We start from the raw sequence: 21,712 nt of genomic DNA, 5'->3' as shown, positions 1-21,712 counted from the left end.
AAGCGGCTGTGACAGTCACAGGCTTTCGCAAACACTCAAAGTTAACATTCTAACGTCCTATAACCAAAGGTTGTAAAACTTAAAATGTAATGTGACTTTAAGCCTGACCTCAAGGTTGTAAAAGCTCTTTAACCCACACCTAGTTCTTGACTTTACTATGAGGAGGCCCCAAAACCAGCCCAATGGCACAGCTACAGAAGACCGCACCGACCCCTGACTGCGCTCACATCACATCACTGTGCTCACATCAGCTCATAGCTGATATGCTTTATGTGCCCCACTTTTTTTTTCTTATTCTGGAATAAAGCTTGCTTCTGGTTTAATAGACTTTGGTGGTCTGTCCTCCATCTCTGCACAATGTCTGGACTCAACAGTGCTACTTCACAGGAGAAGAAATAGAGGTTCAGTTAAGGGGAGATACTTGCTTGAGATCTCATAGTTTAAAACAAAACACTGGCAAGCAGCCTGGTTTGGGCAGTACACCCCTTTAATCCCAGCACGCGGGAAGCTGAAGCATCACTAGAAGTTGGAGATCAGCCTGCTCTACAAAGCAAGTGCCAGGCTAGTCAGGACCCTGTCTCGAAAAAACAAGACAAAAACAAACAAACACAAAACATCCCAAGTCCTGAAACCCTAAATCAGAACCTCGAATGTAACAATCCATTCTGTCCCTCACAAGCCTCCGTAGTTCCAGAATTTATTACCAACACTTACTAGGCAGAACCTCATGATCTCTTAAATTTTCCCCATCTGCAACGCCTTTTTACCTGCAACCCTAGGTATGTATATAAAGAGCCGCTTACTTTATAATAGAGTAAATCATAAGGAAACTTATCTTAGAACAATTCTTCTGACATACTACCCTTCCACTTAGTGAGAGAGGAACAAATCTGCATACTAATGACATGACCATGACTTGCTCTTGTTTATTTGAACAGGAAGAATTCAATCTTGTCTTAGTATCTGACACGACAAAGACCAACTTCAACACTTTTCAGAGTTTATGACATACTTTGGTTTTTGTAATCATCTTGCTGATAATTCTGATTTGCATGAATACATAGTTATCAAATGACTGAAGTATATTAAGTCATTTCAGACACTGTGGGAAATTCTGTCCCAACTTCAAGGCAAAATTCACTTGATTTTTTTTTTTAATGAAACTCAAGTTAGCAACTCAAACAGCAATTTTTAAAACAAATAATTCTAATGCTGCAATCCAAAGATATACTAATTTAATATTAACATGCTGAGGGATGGCTGAAGTCTCTCCTGAGCTTCTGCCGAGCAGAACGCTCACTCAAATGCACAAAGTTCAGCAATCCATAACATACAACAGCTCCATCTGAGCCGGCGTCCCAGGTGGCATTCGTCAGTGCTACCTGGAGAACCGCACTTTACCGCTGCTGTGGTTTTCATGATCCACGTTCAGCATGGAACTCCTCATGGGGTCGCTACCCATAGCAGGAGAAGCTGTGAACTAGTAGACTCCACCTGCTTTGGTAAGGTTATAGTTCAAGTACAGTCAAAATCAAGTACCGATACTATAACAGGAACTTAACGCAAATTCTACAAAATAAAACCATCCCCCAAAATTTCTATGTGTCTATGGAGACAGCTAAAGCCACAGTGCCTCAGGGCCAGCACTGTGAGGCAGCCTTCACTCAAATTCGTTATGTTTAAAAATGGGTGAGGTGTAAAATGGATGACGAGAACAAGTGAATTCGTGTGAGCACTGAAGAACGTGAGTCTGGATATCAATGCGCTTACACTGTAGATCAGCTACTATGCAGAGGCGGAGCTGCTGGAGCCCCACCCTCTGTACAGTGTGGCACCTACCTACCTGCAGAATCCTCCACCCCAACGCGTACAGCCCCTCACCTGCCCTTACTGTGCCCAAACCTCTGAGAGGTGATGTAACTCGCGAGCACCCATCAGGTGGAAGCAGTGAACCACGTGGGAACCAGCACTCCAGGGTCTGGACCACTGATGCACACCTGCACCCCTGGAAGCACAGCACCACTGGTTGGGAAGGGAAGTACCGAGGACCCAGAAAGGAAGCACAGCTAATAGTAGACCTACAGAGAAAATCTGAACCTGATGGGCTAAGGAGGAACAAACACTCTCTACAGGACGGAGGCTGGGAACAAAGCAGAATCACTTCGAACCACAGATCACTCCCAGATCAAAGGACCGAAACTGAGGTGACGTCAATTAAAAAAAAAAGAAAAACAAATCTAAATATTTGCCATCCCTGGTTTCAATTTAAACTAAGGTTAGGGTGTGATTTTAGAGTATAAGAAAGTCCCTAGCATTCTCCAACACTGGAGGTCATATCTTAATGCCACAGAATTCCCTGACTAAACAAGTCCCTTAAAGGAACAGACAATAGCGGTTGACCCTGCTGCTAGCTACTCCTTGGGAAGGGATTAACTCCAGGATCCCAGCAGATCTGAGGAGGTCACTTGCTTAAGTTCTGGACTCCTCAGAAATCTTCCAGCCTACCTCAAACAATGGCTAGCATTCAGGACACGGCCTCACCTGAAATGGGGCATGGTCAATTTACCACACTTCCTCTCTGGCACATGGGCCAGGAATCCATCACCATGCCTCTCAGGCAGAGAAGGCTGAGGAGTCCCAGAGGCACCCCAAGTGGCCAGAATGACATCAGGGGTGGGGATGGCGCCTTTCTTTCTTCCTGTCCCCATGTCTGCTTGCCTGCCCATCTCCCTTTAGCTGTTTTCAATGCTGTGCAGAGGAGGATGTTTGTACGTCTTTAGCTCTTGGCAACACTGTCTGTCTTCTAGGACAGGCCTGGGAGGACGGAGTAGAAATGGAGAGAGACTTTTACTGTAAACCACCTGAGTGCAGGCTCTGCGCTTATTTCTCACACGCGTCTTTCAGAAACTTCATGGTTTGCGTGTAGAGGTGGCTCCATGGCTAAGAACACTTGCTGTCCTTTCAGAAGACCCAGGTTTGGTTCTCAACAACATCATGGCAGCTCACATCCATCTGAAACTCCAGATCCAGGAGATCCAGTTCCCTCTTCTGCCCTCCGTGAGCACCGAACACACACAGTATGCTGACAAAACACTACTATACACATAAAAAAAAAACCTTAAAAAAAAAACAGGTGGGCTACACCTTTACCCACTGACCCAAAGACGGCCTGTAGCCTAAAACAGCACATGCCTCTCCAGGTGGCGGAGAGGTGCCTCCCTCCAAATGACCTCAATATGTATTATCCTCACATACATACATCTTCCTTCAATGTAAAAAATCCTCTTAATGACAAGTTAGCTATGAGGATACAGTACTGTACTGACAGCATTCCAAAAAAGAAAACACCCTGAACAATTCAGCATCATCAAAGCCTCCAACATCAACTATGAAAAGCCGAAGGTCACTCAGAAGCACAAATCTCATGCACTTCTTCACACCCTTACAAAGGCAACGAGATCAGAGGAGCTTGTCTCATCAACTGACACACGTCCATCCCCACATGTGTGTTCTTATTAGTCACAAACTACTACACTTGGATTGTATGCAGAGGTTGCTACAGACATGACTTGTAGGCTCATGGTAATGGAATGACATTTAAAGTCTTTTTGGAGGGAAGACAAGCGGGAAGGGTGGAAAAGACGGCCGTAAAACAGTCACACACAATAGCTAGAAACACACTGTGTAAGATATGAATGATCCCACCCAATTCCTATGGTGCTGTCCAGTGCACTTCCACATTTGAAACTGGACCTGGACGCCACAGCGGAAAGGAGCTAGCCAGTGATTACCCATCTCCTCATTTGGTAAGTAAACCATAGCCTTCCCTGCATCACAGTGGTAATGACAGAAAGACAAGTGCAGCAGAAACTGCAAAGGCCAGACAGTTTGTCCCCTTCCCCACCCACTCAGCACACCAGCACACACCAGAGATGCCCCGCAGAGACACTGGGCAAAGGGACCAAGCACAAATGGGGCACAGAAATCAAAAGAACCCTTCTTATCTTAAGCCTTACGCTTCTGAGATGGAGGGCAGGTGCCAGTTACAGCTTCTGGGATACAATGAGGACACCCTGAACCCCAGCCGCATGCAGTCTGTGACAGCAGAGCCGTTCCTTGAGAAGGGCTCCCAGATCACCCACGGTACACATCGACACCACTCTAACTTGACAGGTACTTTTGTTTCGATCTTAGTTGGGTCTGGTGTAATTAGGCTCCGGTTAACAAATGCCAGTGGTTCCCAAAGACATAAATAAGTAGGTTGTGTTCAAAGCTGAACTGCTAACCCTGAAGCCGCGCACACTGGTCCAGCAGCCTTTCCTGAAAGACAGCAGAACAAAGGATGCCCTGGCCTCATCCACACCAACAGAGTTCCAGTCTACAAGGATGCAAAAGAAGGCTACAAATAGTAGCACATTTCTAAGCCAGCTTCGGGAGCTGGCTCTCAACTTGATGGTCACAGGACTCCAGCTCTCTGCATCTTGCCAGGTCCCTACAGGGACACTAAATCCAAGCTTATGTAACCTCGCCAATGGCCAGTGCCCACATTTCAGAAGGCTACCATCCTAACCAACAGCTCATGTTCCTTTCAAGAAGTCAGGCAAGACTAGGCTAGAAATTACTTAAACTAATGCAAGAAGGCCAAGTAGTACAAGCCAGAAGAAAGCAATCAAACAGGAAGCAGAAGACAGGTCCAGACGGCCCATTTCCTCAGGAGGGGAGCATTAGGGATTCCTAAACTATCAGTGACTCCCCTGAGACTGAAAGAGGGGAGCTGACCCAGAGGACCAGTCCTTGGGGAGCTGGATACCTGGCTTCTGTGTACAACATCCCTGCCAGGATTGAGAGGTCAGCCAAATCTTTCCAGCAAGCAAGGAATAGAGCAGGAACTAACCACGCAGGGAAGTAAGGCTTCCCAAAGGTGTTGGCCCAGCTCCCCCATCAGTGGGACAGGGACATTCTCGTCCCCAGGATGTTCTAGGAGCTGCAGTTGCCATGCTCCGAGCCTCTGGGATGCTCAGATACTTTGCTACCAACTGCTAAAAGCAACCCAACTTCAGTGACACTTCAGGATTTTTACCTACGTTAATTTTCTTTAATGCCCACAGCTCTGAGATAGATGTTAGTATTGACTGTGTGTGTCTGTGGGAGCCAGAGATCAGTATCACGTGTCTTTTCCAATTGCGCTCTCCCTGTGTTCTGAGACAGGCTCTCTCACTGAAAGGAAGCTCACTGACTGGCTAGAATGACTAGCCAGCACAGCCCGCAGATTCTCCTGTCTCCATTTTCTCTGTGACATGCACATGTACACTCATGCGTACGTGCACGAGCGTGCACACACACACACACACAAAAAAAAACATGCACACAAAATGGAACTACAGTTATGCAGTGCATGGCTGGTTATATAGGTGGGTGCTAGGGATCCAAACTTGGGTCCTCATGCTCACACAGCAAGCACTTTATCTTCCTTGGCCAAAGTTATTATTTAGTGTGGGGTCTTTTATTGATCTGCCTGGTGATTGTGTGTGTGTTTTGTTCTTTTGTAGTAGGCAAATAACCCAGGGGCTTGTAGAACTCTACCACTTACTAGCCAATAGATGGCCAGCCAATAGCTGCTATTATTAAACCCATCTAGAAAGGGAAACATAAAGAATAAAGCATTGGAGTCAATAGCTCTTCTAGGGTAAGGTTGGGTAGAGACTTGAACCCTGGATGACAGCAGGCAAGATAGAGATTCTGAGCCAAAGCTGCTCCTCAGCAGGGCAAGGAGGCAAACAGAAACCAATTCTTTGTTTGCATTATCTTCAAATTGCTCCAGGGCAAGCTGATAAACATCTCTGTGCCTCAGTTTCCTCAGCCATAAAATGTGAACTAAAGTTGAAATGTTGCTGATTATTCTCTAAGATTAATCTGGCTTTATACAGCAGGTGTTCATTGTTGGTGGCTATTAGCAGCAGTTACAGACGTACAAAGCCAGACAAAGACAATGAAGCCAGGAGCCTGACTAGAGGAGGCATTGTTCAGCGTGAGGTGCCTTGATGTGAGGGATCAGCAGCCATGGGCGCTGCCATGCAACATGGCAGGCTAAGGAGATTCACAATAAGCAATACAGGGCCATGAGCCATGGTGGCCACTCAGGAGCACGGTGCACAGAGCCACAGCAGGCAGGCTCCCACGCAAGGCAGAGCCACAGCAGGGCAAACTCCCACGCAGGGCAGAGCCACAGCAGGCTCCCAAGCGGGGCAGGCTCTCACACAAGACAGAGCTATAGCAGGCAGGCTCCCACGCAAGACAGAGCTATAGCAGGCAGGCTCCCACGCAGGGCAGAACCACAGCAGGCAGGCTCCCACGCAGGGCAGAGCCACAGCAACAGCAGGCTCCCACGCAAGGCAGAGCCACAGCAGGCAGGCTCCCACGCAGGGCAGAGCCACAGCAGGCAAGCTCCCACGCAGGGCAGAGCCACAGCAGGCAAACTCCCACGCAGGGCAGAACCACAGCAGGCTCCCAAGCAGGGCAGAGCCACAGCAGGCTCCCAAGCAGGGCAGAGCCACAGCAGGCTCCCAAGCAGGGCAGAGCCACAGCAGGCAAACTCCCACGCAGGGCAGAGCCACAGCAGGCAAGCTCCCACGCAAGACAGAACCACAGCAGGCAGGCTCCCACGCAGGGCAGAGCCACAGCAGGCAGGCTCCCACGCAGGGCAGAGCCACAGCAGGCAAGCTCCCACGCAGGGCAGAGCCACAGCAGGCTCCCACGCAGGGCAGAGCCACAGCAGGCTCCCACGCAGGGCAGAGCCACAGCAGGCTCCCACGCAGGGCAGAGCCACAGCAGGCAGGCTCCCATGCAGGGCAGAACCACAGCAGGCAAGCTCCCACGCAAGACAGAACCACAGCAGGCAGGCTCCCACGCAAGACAGAACCACAGCAGGCAGGCTCCCACGCAGGGCAGAGCCACAGCAGCTCCAATTGCAGGGCAGAGCCACAGCAGGCTCCCACGCAAGACAGAACCACAGCAGGCAGGCTCCCACGCAGGGCAGAGCCACAGCAGGCAAACTCCCACGCAGGGCAGAGCCACAGCAGCTCCCATGCAGGGCAGAACCACAGCAGGCAGGCTCCCACGCAAGGCAGAACCACAGCAGGTAGGCTCCCACGCAGGGCAGAGCCACAGCAGCTCCCATGCTCTCTCACATCAGTCACACACAGCCAAGCTTCTCTTCCTTCCAGGAACAGGAAGGGGGAAATGATTAAACAGAAAACTCCAGAAGTCCTAAACAGAGGGCATTGTGATTAGTCACAGGTTCAGTCAGGCAGTTCCCACACGCCAGGCTCGTGGGTACCTGGGAACTGGGAAGTGAAGAGGGGCAGCCAGGAAACTTCAAAGGTCTGAGCCCACTGAAGTCACCTGATGTGAAATCCCCTCTACTACTTCTGGAGAAAGAGCCAAGGGAAGGGGGGTAAGGAGGGGGAGAAGATCAACTAGGGAAAAGAATGCTGGGAAGATGAAACAGGCGATCAGGAAAACCCCAGACGGGGGGGGGGGGGGGGGGGGGGGGGGGGGTATGAAAGGCATTAGCATGATGCCCAAACGGGAGCTCTGAAAACCTGGCACAGGACTTGAATATCAGAACAGACGCTGAGGCAGGAGGATTCTGAGTTTAAGGACTGCCTGAGCTACAAAGCCAATTTTTAAAAAATTAAATATAAAAATGTATACATAGAAAAAACACTCTAATCACATATATATGTATTTGTACCATTACTATCCAAGCAGGTTATAGATTTATTAACACATCCAACCTTGACAACAATCCAGTCAGGCAGATATTATTTTAGACATAAACACTATACCACAGAAAGGTCAAATTTAGCAAGAAGCAGAGGTGAGGCAGTAGGCACTGGACCCTGGTGCTTTGCTGTCTCTGAGGTGCTTCTGGCGTCCAGTACAATTCCACAGAACGAGATTATCCACAGCTCTTCCTGTAATACGACACACAGAGTTAAGGCAGAGCCGTAAGTAGACAAGCGGAGAACGGGCTCTGGGAAGCTGTCCTCGAATCGCCACATCTATGCTATGACATGTGAACTCCCAAATGCATGCACATGAACACATACATATAACAAAAAATTTTAATAAAAAAATAAAGAGTAATTTATGCATAAAAAGTAAAGTGTTAGACAATACTTTCTCAATTTAGTCAATATTTACTTTTGATTTGTAGAAAATTAACATTTTTCTCTATTTCCTTACATTTTCTAAAAATGTTAGTGATAGTCAGAAGAGGTGGATTTTTTTCACTACAGATAATGAAATCAGCAGGGAGTCTTTATTTATTTCAAACACGAAACTGCTGGAACCATAGGGGAAATAGTTGGCCCCCGGCATTTTCACATAGCCCAACCTAGTAGTATTCATTCTGCAGAGGTACCCCAGACTAGAGAACAGAACCCTCACTAAGAGGACTGCCCCTCCACAGTGACATCCCAGATCTCCACAGGCTGGGAGCAGAGAGTGCTATGAGACCTCCCATACATCACAGGAATCAGCGGTCAAAGAAAACCCAACGTGTGCCTTGCACTTTTATGTACGAAAAAGCGTGATGCCAGCATACAAACAGGACAGCAATGGCCTGGTAACTTTTCCTTTCCTGTTATTTTGCAAATTCTTTTGAGTCTTCCTCTAAGTAGAAGACAAGCGTAACTACAGAGATTATTCCAGGCATGTTTTAGTGGTGAGACAGACATATGGCTTCCCAGTGAGATTCAACTGTTTCCTACCATCCACCAGGTGTCCTAGGGTTCAGTTAAATTCTGACTCTAACAACCTGGAGTTAGTGCCCACCCACTGGTTAAGAACTATCCCTGCTGGATGGTCCCCACTTCAGAGGCCAGCCTCCAAGAAGTCTCTTGGCCAACTGCACTTCTGTTTGGTTACAAATTTGGGGGTTTCCACATGTCACTAGAGCGACTTAGAGAATTCAGAAAGCAGTCTCTGTGACCATAGATTTAGTATGAAGAAGATATAAGACCCCATATCCAATCGGAAGGGCCGCAGAGGGCAAAGGGAGGCCAGTGTCCACACCTCTGGTACCTCTCCAGGGGTACCACCTGCCAGCACAGTCCTGATTTCATCCCTAGTGTTGGGAGCAGTGAACCCCCAGATCCTGAATGTCTTATAAACAACTTGTTTTCCCCTGATCTGAGTCCCTGCAGCTGCTCTGAGCATGAGACCTTCAGGAGTTCCTGATGGCAGGGGAGTGATTTCTGGTGGGTTTGGCTGGGGCATGGCTATCCCTGTATAAGCAGACCCTGAACACACAAGGGGGAATGCTGGCTTCAAGGATGACCCTTGTCTCTGTGTGTCTTTCAATCTCCAGGCCTGGCTCACGAATGGTCCAATAGTGTACACAATACAGGAGTAGTACCGTACTGTCACGTCGTACAGGCAGGCAGTACACCTAGAAGCCCCCTCACTGCCCTGGTACAGAGCTTTTAGGAAGAGTGACAGACTCAATCATTAGCTGATGTCCACTGAACCCCAGAGATCAAGGAAAGGACAGAAAGTTCTGGCCCCTCCCCCAAATGACTGGTTCCTCTCCGCACCAGCTCCACACTGATGCTATGTAGGCCCCACCCACAGTCACTTCATTACCAAAATCTCAAGTGTGGTCAAGGGGGCTCTTTATGGCCAAGAGAGGCTCACACAGCTACACTCCCTTTTATAGGTTAGGAAATTCAGGGAGTTCTAAAAGAAATCTGCAACAGAGATGGGAGGCGCGGGCCAATTACACTGACCAACGTCAAGATTTCTACTCAACAATATTTCCAGGTACAGCACTACCTCAGCATGGAAAAAACCAAGTCTCCCATTACTCAACAGTTGCCCCTCCCTCCTCAAGTCCTCTTCCCTCCATACCAGAGATGGGGTCCATCGTCTGTGTAAGGACTGTTTGACACAGCACACAGACACCAGACGATGTTATCCCACTCTGAGGCTGCCCTTCTCCCAGTCCATCCAGAGACATCACAAGGCGCCGAAGAGCAGAGACACAGGCCTGCAGGAAATGAGAGAGATGGTACCCCTGGCCAAGCTAGGGCTTTAAGCACCCCATGCTGCCTTGTGTTTTACTTATAGACACTGCCCTAAAGGAGATAGCACTCCAACCAGGAAGGAGAGGCTAACAACGTGCACTTGGAGAATACAAAAGTCCGACGGGCTTCCAAAAATAAGTGTTCAACAGCTAATGATCCTGCATGTGTGCTGATTCGTATGGTTTCCAAGGAGTGGCCAACTGGAGACCAGTGGGTACCAAGACTGCTTCTTGGCTGTCCCATGAGCAGGACTCCACCCACTACACTGACTTCATGATTTTCGCTCCCTTCATTCCTTAAGCTGAAAGATTCTTCCTATCCACACATTACTACTGCATTCCAGAGTTTGCATTTGTGTCGCTTACAAAGGAGGGCATTATTTCCTCGATCCTGCAGATGACTCCAAGATGTATAAACAACAAAAGAAGCATTATTTTGCATTTGGGCTCCCATGAGTTCGCCTCCCTACCTCCACCCAACAAAGATACAGGAAAAGGAGCCCAGCCACCTGGCTGACAGTCTGGGACCTGCTACAAACTCAGTCCCATTCATATCAATGCCAATGCCCTGCGCTCCTCTGGTCCTCCATTCTCCAATCTCCACTGCCTGCACAGCGCTCAGGGGCCTCACCTTAGCCTCCCCAGTGGAGAAGCTCTGTTCTACACGAGCTGCAATAACTCCTGTTCCGAGCTCCCGTGCCTCTGCCCAGGCTGTTCCACTGGGTTGCTAGGTGCAGTCTACTACAGTTCCCCTTCTTTGTGGGCCGCTTAAATGCCCAATTCTGGGCTATGGAGTCCTTTCTGTCCTTCACTTCAAACAGGAAGTCTACTCTTGTAATCCCAGACAATACTGAAGTCTGTGATCCTGATTACACCAAACTCCTTTTTCCATTACATCACAAGGACTCCCATTCATGGCTTATCGACACTTCTCCAAGTTTCACAGGACAAAAACTAAAATGGTTGTTCACTGGTTCCACATATACAACAGGTACCCTGCAGTATCTCCAACAAAGAAAGCCCCATGTTTCAATTAACTGTGGGCTGCGAGCACAAAGTTATCCACAAGCTCCAGCTGCAACAGCTATCACCAGGCTCCTACTTGGCAAATACAGGTGTGAAATATGTTACCCCCGAAAAGCCCAACCACCCAAACGTAAGCATGGCTCGAGGCCTTGGCTTCTGGCCTGGTGGCTGTTTTGTATTTTGCCTTTAGCAGAGGCAAGAAGTCAGAAATATCCGGGGAAGCAGTAAGAAACATTCAGGCCATGCTAGCGGAGACTACATTCGCACAAAAGAACACCAAGTCACGTCTGTGGCTAAGCACCTGCCACCTTGCTGCCGCCAGGAAGTCACAGCTGCTGCTTCCTATAATGTGGCTAATACAGCATGACAGTGTCAGGAACTTCCAGCTCCAGAAGGCCATGAGAATAGGGGAAACGGGTGCCTCCCCCGACCTGACATAGTGAGACAGAAAGTCCAGGGAGTGCTTCAAGCGGAATCTCAGAAAGCCATGTTATGTCTGTGTGTATGCAAAGAGGAGTAGTCTTGGCACTGAAAGCAGCTCCTCCTCCTTGGCCCTGTGTGGCATGTGGCACACAGGTTCTTCGTCTACCACTCACACTAACTTAACCAGCCGGCCAGGAAAGGTTATAGAACTGGTGTCCTTTGGTGAATTAAATGCAATATTTCTTCCCTCATATCTCTATCATGCCAAAACTTTAGAAAACATAACTTATAGAGGAAGAACAGGTGTCTCGCTCTGTAGTCTTGGCTGGCCTAGAGCTCACTATGTAGAGCAGGCTAGCCCAGAATTACCTGCCTTTGTCGCCCGAGTGTTGAGATTAAAGGTGAACACTACCACACCCAGACAGAAAAACATTTCTAAATCTAATCATGTGTTGATTGCATTGCCACCTTCACACGGTGGCACACGCCTGTAACTCCAGCACTCATGAGCCTGAAGCAGGAGGACCACAAATACACAATTTATTTGTTCATTTTTGGATATGCATCATTTGCATGCCCAATCCCGTGGAAGCCAGGAGATTCCCTGAAACTGGAGTTAGAGACAGTTGTGAGTCACAATGTGGGTGCTGGGAACCAACATTGTGGGTCCTCTGCAAAAGCAGCAAAACGCTCTTAACATGTGAGCCATCTTTCCCACCTCAAAACCGTACATTTAAAGCCCACTTAGACTACAGAGTGAGTTCAAGGTCAGCATGAACTACACAGTGAGACTCTGTCCAGGGAGGGAGAAAGGGAGGGAGGGAAGAACGGAGAGAGAACAGGCAATATCTCAAGGAGAGAGAACAGGCAATATCTCAAGGCTTCCTGGGTTAATTACCTATTTTTGACTAGGTTCACTTGGTAAGATGCCTTGGTCTCCTCTTTCAGCATATGGAGCAAGAATTAAAAAGGCCTAGTAAATATAAAGCTTCCCTCCAACTGCTGACAGCAGAGAGCATGTGCGATTTCACATCAAAGAAGGAACATCTGGGGACCAGGGAAGCTCACCCTCTTGGGCTTCCCCCTGTGATGAAGAAATCTTGCTCTCATCCTGATTACTCCCGGTTGCGTCTCACTTTCCTTTGTTCCACAAAACAGTCTGTTGTTGGGGGCTGTGGACCCAGACCCTGAATTTCCTGTAAACAACTTGTTATGCTTGCAGCTGCTCTAAGCAAACTTGTTTTCCTGTGTTTGCAGCTGCTCTGAGAAGGAGACCTTGGGGGGGGGGGGGTGGCTTATCAGTTAAGGATCCATACATAAGCGGCTCTGGTACACAATAAAGGAGCATTCTTGTTTCAAGGATGGCCCGTGTCTCTGTCTGTGTGTCTTTTTGTGTTTAAATCTCCATCCCCCTGCCCGGCTCGCAAATGGTCCTGTAGTGCAGGCTGCGCACTACAGGCGCGGTACCCTAGTACACGTAATAGTACGAATGGTACAGCCTCTGGTGACCTACTCCTCACCGTGATTGCAAAAGTTAAATCTGAGCAAGCAATCTAATGTTTAACACAACTCACGTACTTGGCCATTACAAAGATTTCTAGTTAAGAGAAAACATACAGTGGTAATAAGTACGTATAATGGGAAACCAATAACATGAAAGGGACAGCACACACCTGACCTGTATTCGGGTCATCACAAGCCAGTCTGAGAGAAGCCACAGGAAAGGGTTCCTGGAAGCATTATCCTTGATCTCAGCTGGAAGCATGGATACCAGACAGGATAGGACAGGCCAAGACAACGCGTGGGAGAATGAAGAGGGGTAAGCCCACCATCTCTCCTCCCCCACCCTCCCCTGCTCACATTCTGATACTTTAGTCAATGTCACCAGAACACATGACAGAAAAGCAAACTCTCCCCTTCACCCCAGGCCTATTGTACTGTCTCTGCTATTCTGGGGTGGAGCTGGCTCGCGGGCCACGACCAGCCTCCAGTGAGGCCCAGGTTGGAGAAACACAGCTGCAGCCTAGCTTGCTTTCTTCCCTCCTATATTAACCCATTTCAGCTGCCAGCAACACAACTGGGCTCGCCAACTTTTTAAAGGGGAAGCTGACTTAGCTCACACTTCTTGAGGCCGGAGACCCCCATCAGATGGCGGTCTTTTCCCTGGCAGAGTCTCGGAGTGGTTCAGGGACGCACACGGAGACATGGGGGCCATGTACACGCGTGTGTATGAGTAAGAAACACACTGAGACTCTTCCTGTCTACCCCTTCTGGCCTCTCTTCAGCTATGAAACTCTGAGGATTCAATCACAAGGACGCCACACTAATGGCTATACCTACACCTAATCGCTTCTAAACACGGCATGCAGTAAGTTTCCACCCTCTGAAAGCCTCACAGTGTGAAATAAATGTGAACACATAAACCCTTAGGGAACAGACTCAAGCCATAGCCAAACCATCACACACACCCCTCTTCGGCAACCACTGGCTCCTTTCACCCAGCTCTTCCCTACAATTGTGCAGTGAAAATTCAAGCCTTGTTTGCTCCGGAAAGCTTGCCCAACCTGGCCTGGATTCTCAATTCTCCACGCTCCCCACCCCCAGCCCCAGGTTAGGCGCCCTGGCTCAGTCTCTTTCCTGACTGAGATGCTAATAGCACTCCCCTTCTCTGACAGCTCCATGGGCAAGGAGTCCATAGGCCTTTCACATCACTTTGCCCTCTGTGCCTTATGTGCAGTAAGGTGCTTTGTTAATATCTGGTGAAAGACGAAATCAATCAGAAGAACCTATTGCTATGGTTTGACTGTGTTGAGACTTAATTCTGAAATTCATGTTTGTGGTGTAACGAGGTGGGGCCTCTGAGAGGTAAATGGGGTTAGACGAGGTAATGAAGATGATGTTCCTGTCTAGTTCTAGCCTTCTTTCTTCATTCACATTTTAAATGCCTATTCTAGCCCAGGTTTGGCTTGGGACCTGGGCCTCCAGCAGTGAACAAGATCTACACATGATGTCACCCTAGTGGCTGCTAGGGATGAGCTGCCCCTGACTCCTGAGGGACACAGAATCTGTCTGGGCTCAGTTTCCCCATATGCACAGCAAAGGGGCTAATAACAAGACAAGTATCTCCAAATGCATTTCACTACGAACAACAGTCACCCCGATAATAGGTAGTCATTCTGCTGAGGTCCGGTTCATCCCACGAGAAGGAGCTGGGGAAGCAGACCTTTGAAAGTGAGCCCCGGGGGCAGGTGTGGACCAAGGAAACCTGCCTGCCAGGAACAGAGACGACTGCTGGGTCCACTTCAGAGCAAAGATACTCCAACAGGACAGGAGGGTCCCCGAGGGAGCAAAGGAGCTTTCTGAAATCTTGGTGGTACCAGCTCAGTTTCCTCTCCACTACACCAACTCTGAGGGCATCGCCAGGGACATTGCAGACCCTAACATTACAGACTCTGCTTTCCTCTCTTGAATTCTATCTCATCCAAACATCCCTGGGAGTAAAGAGTCCAACAGCCAACTAGGCCCTCAATAGCCAAAGCATATAACATGATCATTACTACAAATCCTAAGGAAACACAGACACATTTTTGTGCCTACAACTAGATTGGCTGACTGGATTGATAAATCAATCCCCCAAAGTTCCTCCAAAAGAAATCCTCGTGGTCTATCTTTACAAAGGTAATGGTTTCTTTGCCTCCTCTTTCCTTCCTTCTATTAGTGTGACTGTCAATGGCTTTGCCTCTACCTCCCAAGAAAACCCACACCGTCCAGACCATTGTCTCCTAGACCTCCTCCCCTAGGGTGGCAATGCTGCCCAATCCTGCTACCTCAAAGCCCGCTGTTGTCCCTTCCATCATCAGCACTAGAACCCAGAGCTCTGTGGGACAGGACAACGAATGTTTGGGAATGGCAAAGAAACACAAATGACATTTCTGGTGTGTTTAGTGTTGGGTGGATTTGTTCTGGTTGTTGTTTTGCTTAAGCCAAATTTCATGCGGTAGCCCAGGTTAACTTGGAACTCATTACACAGCTCAGGATGACCTTGAACTAACAGTAATCCCTTGCACCTCAGACTCTTGGTTTAAATCTGGAGTCAAAGGCTTAAGACTAGCTTTGGAGTGGCTAAGAACTTTGTTTCATCCTTTCAATGTGAAATATTAGTGTCTGAGTAGGAACAAAGGCTAAGAAGACAAACCCTTTAAGCACAGCCAACACTTCAGCAAACGCTTACGTACTTTATCTCACATAACCGTTATAATAACCACACGAGGCAGCTTGGCCACTTTCCTCCATAATACAGCTAAGAAAAATGGCTTAAAGATTTGTTTTCTCTGTACAACATGCACTTTTTATTAGTGGTTGGAATGTTGTTATACCCAGGAGTCTGCAAACCAAGTGAGGGAGGGAGTTTATGGGAGGCTCCTCGGAGGGTCGGCAGCGGGCACAGGAAACAGAAGAACCCAGGCTGGGGAATTGTCTCTTTCTGGGATCCCAGGACAGTACCAAAGGAGGAAAGACAAGGAGGCCTTGGGGTATTGCAAGTGGGAATGGAAACTGGGTCTCCTGAGTTCAAGCAGGCTGGCCAAAGAAGCCCCAAGATCAGATGACTGGCCCCAAGAACTCAGATTGTCTGGGGCAGCCACCACCGTCCAAAATATCCCCTGGTGGATTCAATTTCTTTCCCTTACAAAGGGAGCCGTGTCACTAACTGGCAGAGAAACGCAGCAAAGAAAGCCAGCCTAGCCTCTCGACTTACCCATCAAGGTTCCATTACAGCAAGCACTCACCCAGAAAGCTACCAAGCAGACAAAACCCCAGCGGCCTCCAGGTGTCTTTATCAGATTCCACTCCAGAATGTCAAGGCAGCCTTTCTTCTCCTGAAGCGCTGTACACCAGAAGGGTTAGTCATGGCTATTAGGCTGTTTTTAAAACTCTTTACTGGCGATTTGTCGTTTTTTCAAATCTGTGTAAGATTTTAAGATGAATTTTCTTTTGATTTTATGTGTACGTATTTATTTTACTTGTACGTATGTATATGCACTATGTTCGTGCCTAGTGCCCGTGGAGGACAGAACAGAGCATCGCATGCCTAGACCTACAGTTTATGAGCTATGTGGGTGCTGGGAATCAAAGCCAGGCCATCTGTAAGAAGTCACCACTCTTAACCACTGAGCCTTCTCTTCAGCCATAGAAGAGTCCTGATATTTCTCCATGGGATGTTTTAGATATATACACAGGATACTTAAAACTTTGTTCCCAAAAGATGTGAGAAACCACGAAGAGATGAAGCAGGAAAAGCAAAGGCAGGACCATGAGTCCTTTAACTGAAAACCTCCAGGCAGCGTGACCAGAAAGGTAGCAGTGAGCATTCAGTGCACACTGTGTCTCACTCAGAAATCAAACATGCTGGATTACTGCAGCAAAGCATACGGATATGCAACCTCTGTGAGATCAAACACACACTTGGACATCTCACACTGGGGCAGGCTGTGTGTTGCCACCGCCAGAGTATATATAACAAAAGTCTTCCATTTCTACAGCATTCTACATTGGAAAAATCTCCAGAAAAGATTACAGCAATGTGCAAATGCCTCGGATACGAGGGGGGACAGCCCAACCCGACAAAGGATATTAGAAAAATAGCCCATCTTATAAAAACGCAAGATTAAAATAAATTAAATAAGGTGCCAATAGTTGCCTAACAAATTAGCAAGTACTTTTTATTTTCAGAGGAAAAGGTACTAAGAGCGAGAGATGAGTGTTTCGGACCACTTCTATAAAAGCACGCCAACCAGGCCAACCTGCAGATCAACGGGGCAGTCAGTTCTCAGCGGCCGAACAATGGGAACACCACTGACACACAGGCTGCTTTTCCAACGTGAGTAATCAGCTATTAGACCGAGCATGTGGACAAAGGTGTTCGCTGAAACAACACAGTTTTAAATCACATTTTAAAACAATTACTACCAACAACAACCTCCTGAAAGGAGGCACGGTGAGGTACAACACAAAACACAGGAAGCAACATGACTGAACCCTGCAAGACATGTTCCAGTGTGTGAGCAAGGAAGACTACAGGGAACAAAGGTAAAGGGGACTGCGGCTAAACCGCCAGCATTAAGATCCTATCGGAGGTCAAGATGTCTGAAGACAAGAATGGAATGCTAACTGAGGCAAGGCCTCTAGGACAGAGATCAAGGGGAATTCTCTCCCTCTTCCCACGCAAACTGTGGGAGGGACTTTTCAAAACTACCTAGGACACTGCAGAGGGCGTCACACTCTTGTGACTCTCCATAAACATTTTAGGATAAAAAGAACTTTCAGAGAGAGAGAGAGGTTTAGAATGCACTTTGGAACTGAACGGATATGACAGAATGACAAAGCCTGGATAAAACCAAGTGACTTTGCCAGCTCTTGGACATTCTGTTTCTCCACCATAAACACAGGAACAAAATCAGTCTTATGGAATTATAAGAATTAAATGACCTGAGTACAAAGCCCACGACCTGCCATCAAGCAGGTGGAGAAAAAAACAAAAACAAAAAAACCACAAAGATTACTGGACAACACTAATAGCTTTAACTAATAACAGTTTGGATTATTCTTTTGTTTTTGTTTCTTTTTCTTGGGGGCAGGGCTTTTTGCAGTGCTAGGCACTGAACTCAGGGACGTCTGTCCATGACAGGCAGGCACTCCACCACTGAGCTACACCCAAAGCCCAGAAGCCACAGTGCCCTGATGACCAAATTTTGTTCTTCAAACCTACACCAGATTTTTTTTAATAATATCATCTGTTAATGTGTGTCATTTTTAAATAACGTAATTAAAATGACCCAACGTGTACTAAGACTTCAACATCAAAGCCAAACTATGCTTTAAAAAAGTAAATATGAAAGTTTTCCATCTGAATCACCTGGACCGAGTCAAATCCAACTCCTCCCACAGTTTGCCCACCCCATTCTTTCCTGAAGGGCTAGGAAATACACAGAGAAGAAAAAGAAATGGCAGTCACTGGTAACATTTCTCATTGCCTCTTTAAATTTGGAGTAAGCATGAAAAACCCAGCTCCAAACAGTTTATTTATTTATTTTTTTCAAAACACTGCCCCCAATGTCTGTGTCTCATGTGGCTCTTCAGCTGGGCAGCTATCCAGCCAAAGGAGAACCCGAAATTTAATCAAACATATCTTCAGCATCTAAATGAGGAATCTGAGGCTGGAGGGAGGCCCACGGAGCCCAGGGAGAGTGGGCCTCTCACAGCACCGGCCCTGGGTCTGTTTCACACACTTCTCCACTCAGTTGAGGGCTGCGCCCACTGTAGGATAGGAAAATTGAGAGATCAGTGGGCCCAGAGGCTGAGGAACCAGAGAACTTACGTACATAAATAAGGCAAGACGTGGAAAAGCATCTCTGCGGCTGGTAGTGTTGCTAATGCCACTTTTTAGGCAGTTGACAAAAAAAAGGAAGTGAGAGAGACTGTCACCACCCACTGTGAAGCTCTCTGTCCTTTCTCCACTGCAGGGCTGCACATAACTACATGCTCATGACATAATGTTTGGGTATCTTAAAACTATCTTACAATGACTAAGTCATGTTGCTGAGGGTGACTTATGCTCTTATTTTCTCTAGGAAGTTGGGGGGCGATAGAAAGAAAATGAGTTTAAAATCAAGCAGGCTTTATCATCACACACACACAACGTATGTAATGCTTACTGATACAGAACTTACATGGTGACAGGCCTCAGTTGCTCTACTGAAAATAAATACATCTTAGTTTTAAAATACACACAAAGTGCCCAACCAAGCACACAGCAGGCTGGCTGTGAGTTCCCACTTCTTTCTTCCTGCTTCTCAGCTTTGATTCCAAAGAGATCAGATGCCAGCTGTTCGGGGCTCATCTCTCGATTCAGGCCTCAAAGCCTGCTAGCAAATCTGACCCCGCATCCGTGCTATCTCAGATACTTCATTCATTCTTCTCAAGCATTAACTTTCACCAAAAAGGTGACCAGTAGCACAGCTAGGTAAGACTTTCTTCAGTCGCATTGCAGGCCTGATACCTGGATGTCGTTCAGAAACCCAGCAAAACATAAACCTACTCCAGGAATGGGTTTCCTCTGATGAAGGCCGGCTGCATGTCTCCTGTAGTATATTTTAACAATCTGACTCCCAGGTTAAGCTTTTTTATTTTCCAAACTCTGCAACAAGTGATTCCAGACAGACACTATCTGCAACCTCCAATCTAATTTGAACCTATTTTGCATTTACAAGTCCCAGCAAAGACACAGGATGCGCACGAAAATCTGCCATCCAATAAAACCTGTCACCAGCTTCCTTTTCCCCTGGGTGAACGGCTGAAGGAAATGTGAATCTGCTAATCAATACTCAAGAGACACATGATCTATCTCTTGGTCCCTTCCTAACATGCTCGGATTCCTATGAAAAAGTGAAGGCCAACTGATACGCCAGTTTCAAAGCTCCAAGTGACTGGAATGTTCAGGATAGAAGAGCAACGCATGTACTTTATAAAAGCGACAGACGCTGCTGGAAGCCTTCCAGCTGCTTATTATTTGGGCCTGAAGGGGAGCCACCCCTGAAGGCAGCTTGGCAGAGACTGCTGACGTAAGAATCAGCCTGTGGTAACCCCAAATGGCCAGGAAGGCTTAAGTCTATTTTTTTTTTTAACTACTGCAATGAGGTAGCAATTAAGAGGGGGAAACAATGCTTGAGAATCCCTGGTGTGTGTCTTATAAAAACAGGAGTGTGCGGCAGCGCTTTCTTAAGTAAAAGGTAGACAGACGTCTTAGGAGATTTCAGTTAGAAACTCTCGCTGGTGGCTCCTAGTTGAGGACAGCACTCAGAGTCTCAGCTGGTGGCTTCCACCCTGACCACAGAGGGTTCATCCTTTTGTGATGACAGGATTTGATACAAAGGAAAAGCAGCGTGCATTACAGAAGTGACTGTCCTCTTTTCCGATCTAATTTATCCAGGATAAATGGGAAGGAGCGCGAAATTACTGAGTTACTACAAGAATTCACAACCACCTGCAAAGCCCGAACTTTCAAGGCTTTAACATAATGAAAAAGAAAATAGGAGAGCGAGGAAAGCAGCGGCAGGGCAGCACCCGCTCCCGAGTATCAAGATCTTCAACTGGCGAGGCCTTTGAGGATCCGGACGGTAGAAAGGGGTCCTCAGCCGGGCACCCGGGGCACGCGGCTGGGGAGATGGCGCCCCTACAAGGCGACACTCTAAAGACTCCGGGTTGGGAGCCCGCGGTCCAGAAGAGGCGGGGGAAGGAAGGCGGGAACCCGGCAGGAGGGTGGGGAGGGACCCGAGCCGCCCCGCGCGCCGCACCCTGCCCGGGCCACCCCGGGACACCCAGATGTTCAGAGCCGGATTCCGTGGCCGAGCAGGACGCGAGCAACTCAAGGCGCGGCGGGGCTGCGGGCTCAACCAGCCCGGACCCGCCATGCCCCTCGCTCCCTTCCGCGTGCAGACCCGACTCAGCAGCACCTGGCGTCCCCGCCGGGACCACGCACTCACCAGGGGCCACCAGCAGCGAACTCACGGCGCCTCCCACGAACACCGCGGCGGAGAGCACAGCGGACCCCGGGAGTCCCCACGGAGCCATCGCCGCGTCCCTGCACCCTCCTCTCCCCGGCCGCCGCGTCCAGGTCCAGAAGATGGTGAATCTCCAGAGACGCCCCGCCGATTGAGCCGCGGAGCTCGGGATCCTCAAGCCCCTACTCGCCGGCCTGGAGCCGCTGAGGCCCCGCCCATAACGCGGAAGCCCCGCCCCTACCCGCCGCGCCCGGATCCCAAGTGGCCTGGCCCCGCCTCCATATGCATGACCCCGCCCCCGCGCCGCCCCCGCGCCGCTCCCTGCCACTCTCCCTTTCTCCTTCGGAACCCTTAGGCTGCGTCAGGCGCACGGGTAAGCCGGGGCCCCGCCCCCAAGTCCCGCCCTCCGCTGTCCCGCTCCGCCTCCTCTAGTTGGGCGGGCTTCCTTCCGAAACCCTGCCCAGCAAGGCGGCCGGGCGACGGCAGCGCGGGAGCCTCAGGCGGGGGCTGGTTGATCCTTCTTGATATTGGGGCTAGTCGGGCGTGGGAAGAGGAAGGCCGAGGTTGGGCCAAGAAGCCCAGGATGGACCCCAGACAGAACCGGCAGTGGAACGAAGCG

General features: G+C 48.6%; 1 protein-coding gene across 1 annotated transcript in view; it reads right to left on the bottom strand.

The window, feature by feature from the left end:
- The window catches only part of Rell1 (RELT like 1), a 62,140-nt gene extending 40,828 nt beyond the window's left edge, over positions 1 to 21,312 (bottom strand). The window contains exon 1 of the mRNA XM_075943468.1: positions 21,076 to 21,312. Coding sequence (XP_075799583.1) covers positions 21,076 to 21,163 — 88 coding nt within the window. The 5' untranslated portion in view covers positions 21,164 to 21,312. The remainder of the gene's footprint in view (positions 1 to 21,075) is intronic.
- Positions 21,313 to 21,712: the final 400 nt, after the last annotated feature.

Source organism: Microtus pennsylvanicus, chromosome 12 (assembly GCF_037038515.1).
Source record: "Microtus pennsylvanicus isolate mMicPen1 chromosome 12, mMicPen1.hap1, whole genome shotgun sequence".
NCBI classification, from domain to species: Eukaryota; Metazoa; Chordata; class Mammalia; order Rodentia; family Cricetidae; genus Microtus; species Microtus pennsylvanicus.
The sequence above is the reverse complement of the archived record's forward strand: the minus strand, read 5'-3'. Positions and strand labels throughout refer to the sequence as shown.